Source organism: Sinocyclocheilus anshuiensis, unplaced genomic scaffold (assembly GCF_001515605.1).
Source record: "Sinocyclocheilus anshuiensis isolate Anshui unplaced genomic scaffold, SAMN03320099.WGS_v1.1 scaffold1051, whole genome shotgun sequence".
NCBI lineage: Eukaryota > Metazoa > Chordata > Actinopteri > Cypriniformes > Cyprinidae > Sinocyclocheilus > Sinocyclocheilus anshuiensis.
In genome coordinates, this window is record NW_015546234.1 from 462,426 (window position 1) to 469,981 (window position 7,556).

Genomic DNA, 7,556 nt, shown 5'->3' on the forward strand with positions numbered 1-7,556 from the left:
AGATTTTTTTTTTTTTTTTTTTTAATGTAGGACTATTTTTTTCCGCAGCCAAACGCTGCACGCCGGAGATCCGGCACGGTGCCGGAGAACTTTAAGCCCTGTTTATAGTGGGAAAAGTGTTCTTTAGATTATTACAATAAGAAAAAATGGTTCTTAAGAATTGTTCTCTGAAAGGTTCTTCAGAGAACCCCGAATGATTCATTTATGGTCCTCTTTCTGGAACCTTTATTTTTAAAACCAAGACTGAAAAAGGGTTGAGTTCAAATCTAGTCTAAATCTGGTCTGTCAACGTAAATATGCCAGTACCACGCCAACCTAGAAATGCTGAAATTTCAAAATGTTGAAACAGCATCTAATAAGCCTCCGAGCAGGGCCTGAGAATTAATTGGCTGTTATTTACTTTACCTTACTTTTATATTAAGAGACTTAATCTAATAGCAAGAGAATCTGGACAGAAAGCACAGTATATTCCATCCATGCCCGCACAGAGCAGAGGATGTGGATGACTAAGACACCTCATGTATGCGGAGGACCCAGGGTCTATTTGTCAAACTATAACAGGAGGAAGTATTACTATACTCCGAAAAATGCAACACACAGCTTGTGGAGAACAATCAATGAGGAAACACCCACAGGTGCCCTGCAAAAAAAAAAAAAAAAAAAGTTGTAATGCATGCCAGTACAACAGAAGGAAAAATGACGTCAACTAAGGAAAACACTGTGGATGTGTTGACATATTTGCTAACAGTTTCACAGAAAAGGATGGGGATGCATGCCAAAAACCAGTCAGTACCAACAGGTTAAAAGATTAAACCATACCCGTAGGCTATTTGAATATAATTGCAAGGTCTACAGATGTGCTGACATGGGCTTTTTGCTATCACTCTGTTCATAGAAATAAGAAAAGGAATGCAACCTCAAAACAGGTTAGAAGATAAAACCAGGATCAGGGTCACAAAATAAACAGTTTCAGACACTGAGAGCGCCTAAAAGATTATTTTAAAATTATATTTCAAACATTTACACAAAAAATGACCTTGTAGTGACATCCCATGGTATTTCTGTATTGTTTTCCCTACGGTGAGTGTTGTTCAATGTATAGCTACTAGCTAATGTAAAACAAAAGTCTGATAAACTCACTAAATAAAATACATTAAAAGGATCATTGCAGCCTGATTGGTCGATACCGTAGCATTCTAGCTATGCTAAAATCAACAATGAAAGAGTAACAGCTATGATAAAAAACACCTGTTCACCACCCGACTGCACAGCTACCACAGAGGACTGTTTTGCTAACAACATTCTGCTATGCCAAGAAATATATTCTAGTGAGTTGAAGGATGTTACTTAATGAATTTGCTGTTTTATGAATGATTTTTTTGAATTAATGTTTTAATAATTCATCCTTATATTTAAATGTAATATTTATAAAAGCAAAAAGGCCTCTACTGAGAGTTGTCCCTAATAATTGCCTTTACCCATGACTATCAAAATACAAAGTACTGCCTTGCTGTATATATAAATATGAAAAATGTATTTTAAAATTTTGATTAAAAATTATTCACACACACACATATATACATACCGTAATATATAATGTATATGTTTTGACAGACAGATAGATAGATTTAATACCATAGCTTGTGTTTTAGCATGTTTCCATCGTGTTCAGTCCAAGATCGCGTTTCCTCAGTACCTACTGTACAATACTGCGTGCATCAGGCTTTTAATAAAGCTTTCCGAAGCCGACTGTGCTGCTTGTAATGTAAAGCATGTGCTCGAGGGAAAGTGGCTGCTTTCCTGTCTATGGCTGATTAGCGTCTTGCTAGTTAAGCTAAGAAGACATTACACGAAATCAGCAACATTTCCTTTGAAATACATCGTTTGTCATATTGAACGACACAATGTAGGTTATGCCTATAGTGAAACATTAGACGCAATGTTGGTAGATAAAGGAAATGACAATACTGAATGGGGGTTGGGCTGCTGACAGCAAAATGATGAGGTGTGACCGCATCACTGACAGATGATAACGTGCGATTAAACTATAGCGACTCACCTGGTTATAATGCACCCTAAACGGTCTCAGATAGTTAGAGCTGGTGCAAGGAACCACCTTAATATTATTGATCTGCTCCATGGCTTTGATATAGCTGCCCACGGGTACTTCTCACCACAGATGGCAGAGCCGCAGACTACTGGAGAATAGGGGGAAATGTCTACGGAAGCCTGTGAAGGGCAAAACAAGAACGCTGTTGGTCTTTGCGTCGTAGTAATGCTCGACTACGGTGCAGAAAACGGCCAACGGGTGGATGATGACATTTATTTCTTTATTTTTGAAAGGTTAAACTACGGACCCTGTCGCCTCAATACCATGTTCAGCACACACCTTTACCGCGCGAACAGGTCATGGTTGCCAGGTTTTCACAACAAAACCCGCCGAATTGCTACTCAAAACGAGGCAGAAATGAGCACAATCGCGTTCCGGAGGTAAAATACACGTTTTTGGCAGGGTTACCCTGGTAAAATTCACATTCCAGAGGCTAAATACCACGTTATTGGGGTCGCTTCAACCCACGGACATGAAAAATAACCCGCGGCAGCAACTTGGCAACACTGATACAGCAGGTGTGCTGTAGGGATGGGCGGATCGATCCTCAAGTATCGATACTTTCGATACTGATGTTGTATCGAAAGGATCGATCCTCACATAAAAATATCGATTCTAAAGTGCATTTTTTAACCATTAATTTGACTTATTTATCAAGAAATTTGGTGCATGAAAAAGCTTCTAAGTATATTAGCGAATAATTGTGTTGGATAGAACCATTTCTCCTGCTCATCGGAACACACGCAAATGCTGAAAGACAGAACAAATCAATCACAGACAGCGTTCGCTGCTGAGGCATGGCTCACAGTGCTTGTTCAAATAGGGCTGCGTTTCCCAAAAGCATCAGAAGCATAAGTAGACTTTATGAAACCATTGCCACATGATTACATTAGCCTACATAACATTATTACTATATATAAAATTAATTCTGAAAAATGCATCACGGTTTCCACACAAATATGAAGCAGCAATAATAATAAATGTTTCTTGAGCAGCAAATGATATTAGAATGATTTCTGAAAATCATGAGACACTGAAGACTGGAGTAATGATGCTGAAAATTCAGCTTTGATCACAGATGCATTTTAAATTTTAAAATATATTAAAATAGAAAATAATTATTTTAATTGTTATATTTCACAATATTGCTGCTTTTTCAGGGCTTGAAAATATCGGTATCGGATCGAAAATAAAATAAGAGGTATCGCCCATCCCTAGTGTGCTGTGCTCGGCTCGTGCAGCCATTACCTCACACTTCCGCCAACTTCAGGAAGCGCGTGATTCGCTGAATAAACTGCCAAAACTCTACTTAATCATTTTCAGTAAATCTCTCAAGAAACCTACACTGCCCAAAAATGCCTGAATGTCTCATTTGACCGCTCACCTTCCTCGACAGAACAAATAAATTATTCAACCATTATATTAGCTTTTGGGAAATTAATATGTAAGGCTGTAGTAGCAGGCTTAGTAGTAGTACAAATGTAGAAAAAGAGTAAATTAACAAGAAATTAAATACTTTGTATGTAATACATTATATAGTGAGTAACAACAAAATGTTTATATATAAAATATTTAAAAATATAATAAAATATGTATTTATTTGAGTTCATACATTTCTTAGTTTTCTCATTCTTGACCCATCTATTTTGTTCATCTGCCAAACCACTGGATGTTTTTAGACAAAATTGAATTAAAAAAGTGAAATAATTTTATATTAATAACGTTTATATATGAATTAGCCTATGTGAGGTAATGAGGTCACGTGACAATAATGTAGGGCCTGAAACATTATTTTATACTTTTATTAGCAGCAGTGCTTGAAGTGGAAAAAATAAGTGCCGGTACACCCCCCACCCCCCCCATAAAAAAATTCAATATATAAATATATAAATTTTCATAATTCCAAATGTATATATAATCAGTGGGGAACCGTCAGGGCCCTCTAGGCCCTGGTCAGAGAGGGCCTAACTTATTGTAAAAACAATATTTACAATTTTTAAATAAATGTTTTAAAATATTTTATTTTCAATAAAAAATTATTATTACTAATTTTAATTAAGCAATTCATAATTTGACAAACATCATCTAAATAAAATAAATACAATTTCTCTGAGAAAAAAAAACCAGCCTCTCCAAATCTGCCTATTGAGTGAATGGGTTAAATGAAGGCCGCCCATTTTCTCCATATTAGAATGTTTCCACCTAGCTTTTGAGGCTTTGTGATTGGAGGTCCAGCTATGAAATGACAGAGGGCCAAGCAATAGTAAATCAATGGGAGAGTAATTTCGAATGACAGAAAAATTTACCAATCATATCATTTCTCTAAATGGGCGGGCCTTGTTATCACTAACTTTATGACAAGTTCCGCCCGCTGTGGGATCTCTATCGTTATACGCTGATAAACTAACTAGCTGTTATTCACGTTACGATGGAAGCCACAAATAACGTGAGGACATTTACTAGGCCGCTATGCCAATAATATTTATAATAAACATTGCTTGTTTGTGTGTGAAGTGTGAAGTGTCTGTCACTAATTTGACTTAAATTTAGCCGTTTTATTTTGGTAATATCAGTCACTCTCGCTATACTGTTTTGTTGTGGTTGCACACCGGACAAGAAGCGCAGTGCCCCGGTGCAACACAGACGGCAGTCCAGAACATTTAATCTAGTCACCAAACAGTCAAAACTTAACTTCAAGAATGAGCAAGTGGTGTCAATGAGTTTAAAGTTCGGGGATCGAAAAAACAGCAATCTATAGCTCACTAATGAATCACGAAATGTATTAGAGCCACAGAAAGACAAACGTTTTGCTGAAAAAATGCACAATACACAATCTTCCAGCCTAGAATGAAGTCATTATGTACATTAACAATAATTTGGGACAAATATAATGTATTTTAATGGAAAATTATATGAGTGGCGCGGCAGGATTATGAACAGCGCCCGGAGTCGCAGCTGGGATCCACGGACAGCTGCCGGTGGCGCACTCATAGTGTGCGTGCACACTATGAAAACAATGTGTGCGAATATTAAAGACATGGTGTGGCGTGATGCAGTGCTGAACTTGTCCTCCGGTGTGCGACCGCCTTAAGGCTGGAATAGCCACTTGTTTCAGAGGTAGAATTGTCAAAGATGAGTTTTAGGCCCAATCCCAATTCTATTTTATACCCCTTCCCCTTCCCCTTGTCCCTTGAAACAGAGTGTCAAGGGGTAGGGGTGAAAATATTCTCCTAAGAATTGGGACACCACTACTATGCCGTCCGTCACACGTCATCATACGTCGTCTAGCTCCTACGATACACACACCTATGCTGGTGTGCATTAGAGCCTTTAATTACTGTTCTATGTTAATGCGCTGCTTACTGACACACACACACACACACACACGCCAAAAGACCACTAAACCTGCTGCCTTAACCTGACTGTAGTGTACATGCTACTATATGGATCCATTCAGAATAATTAAACCACTGACCAGCGTATAATCTAAAACACCTTCAGCCGGCATTCATTATAAAACACTCGCGCTTTTAAGCCAAATACACACTGAAAAGAATAATTTACTGCCATCTAGACACGAGTCACTAGTCTCTCCGCCATCTCTGATGAAATCGTCCTTGTTTTCTCTGCATTACTACTTATTACTTATTACTAATGCATTCCGTTACTGGAATCTTGAACTTTCCAGAAGTTTACCGGTTTCAAATGACCTCCTGGGTAGTGTGCTTTATAGTGTCATTTCTAATCACCCAGAACTCTAAAAAGAGAAACGCACAGACACGCATTCACGCAACTTTCATCTCTCTCTCTCTCTCTGTCTCTCTCTCTCGCTCTCAAAAAGGGTTTAGCGATTTATAATTATTGGGGGTACTAGCCTCCTCAATGTCTATGGTGGTTATCGAATGATTACTTTTCATTAAAATCTTTATTAATGCCCAAAAATGCTTACATTTAGTTTTTGTTCGCTCGGTCAGCCATGTTGCCGCTGAAGCCGGTTTACGAGACACGAGTCACTAGTCTCTCCGCCATCTCTGATGAAATCGTCCTTGTTTTCTCTGCATTACTACTTATTACTTATTACTAATGCATTCCGTTACTGGAATCTTGAACTTTCCAGAAGTTTACCGGTTTCAAATGACCTCCTGGGTAGTGTGCTTTATAGTGTCATTTCTAATCACCCAGACACTGACGCTTTAACTCCGTACCGGCAACATGTCAGAATGGCCAGTACGCATGAAAAAGTGCCAGTACGCTAAAGACTAAAATATTGAAAATACTGCGTACCGGCCCTGAAGCCGGTTTACGCTGAGATAATTCATACCCCTTCGTTTAAAGCGTGGTCCCGAAAAATCTTTGTTTGAAGGGCTATCTGGCCCTTACCCCTACCCCTCCAACCAAAAGAGAATCGAGACACCCCTACCCCTTCACGTGAATGCGCGAAACGGAGGGGTAGGGGAAAGGGGAAGGGCTAAGGGGTAGAATTGGGATTGGGACACCGTAAGCTAGGCTGGTAGTTTGTTTTTTCCTCCGACGAGGGTAGGGGGAGAGGGCCTAGGTTCAAGAGTCACGGTTCACTACTGAATTTATAATACAAATAAGCCCCAGTTAAGCTGCGATACCAAACAGGACCACAGGGAGACGCCAAAAGACCACTAAACCTGCTGCCTTAACCTGACAGTCAAATACACGCTGAAAATAATAATTTACTACCATCTGGACACGAGTCACTATTCTCTCCGCCATCTCTGATGAAATCGTCCATGTTTTCTTTGCATTAGCGCTGTTTTGAACTTATTACTTATTACTAATGCATTCCCTTACTGGAATCTTGAACTTTCCAGAGGTTTACCGGTTTCAAATGACCTCCTGGGTAGTGTGCTTTATAGTGTCATTTCTAATCACCCAGACACTGACGCTTTGACTCAGTACCGGCTCTCAGTACCGGCTACATGTCAGAACTGCCGGTACGCACGAAAAAGTGCCAGTACATTAAAGACTAAAATATTGAAGTGCCTGTACTGCGTAGCGGTACGTACCGGCCCACTTCAAGCACTGATTAGCAGCAGCATTCCATTCTAGACACAGCTTTTCTGCCTTCCATCTTATAGGCTAGCAGAAGTATTTCATCCTTTTACCCTCACTACCCTCACAAAAACATCTACCATTGCAAAGTAAATCTTTCTGCTTATCTGATGCCCTTAAAACATCAGTAACATCAGTAATCACGTCTAAACGTGGTTTCAATGTAGTTTGAGGAAACAGAATGCTGCATTTGACATGGATTTCTTAAAGGGGTCATATGATGCTTTTTTAAAGATCATTATTTTGTGTATTTGGTGTAACAGAATATGTTGACATGCTTTAATGTTCAAAAAGCACATTATTTTTCAAATACTGTACATTATTGTAGGTCCTCTATGCCCCGCCTCTCTCAAACGCTTCGTTT

The 7,556-nt window shown here is 39.0% G+C and overlaps 1 protein-coding gene across 1 annotated transcript in view; it reads right to left on the minus strand.

Moving 5' to 3' along the window:
• The window catches only part of LOC107701483 (uridine diphosphate glucose pyrophosphatase-like), a 30,525-nt gene extending 28,231 nt beyond the window's left edge, over positions 1–2,294 (minus strand). Inside the window, exon 1 of the mRNA XM_016503492.1 lies at positions 2,060–2,294. Coding sequence (XP_016358978.1) covers positions 2,060–2,140 — 81 coding nt within the window. The 5' untranslated portion in view covers positions 2,141–2,294. The remainder of the gene's footprint in view (positions 1–2,059) is intronic.
• Between the last annotated feature and the right edge of the window lie 5,262 nt (positions 2,295–7,556).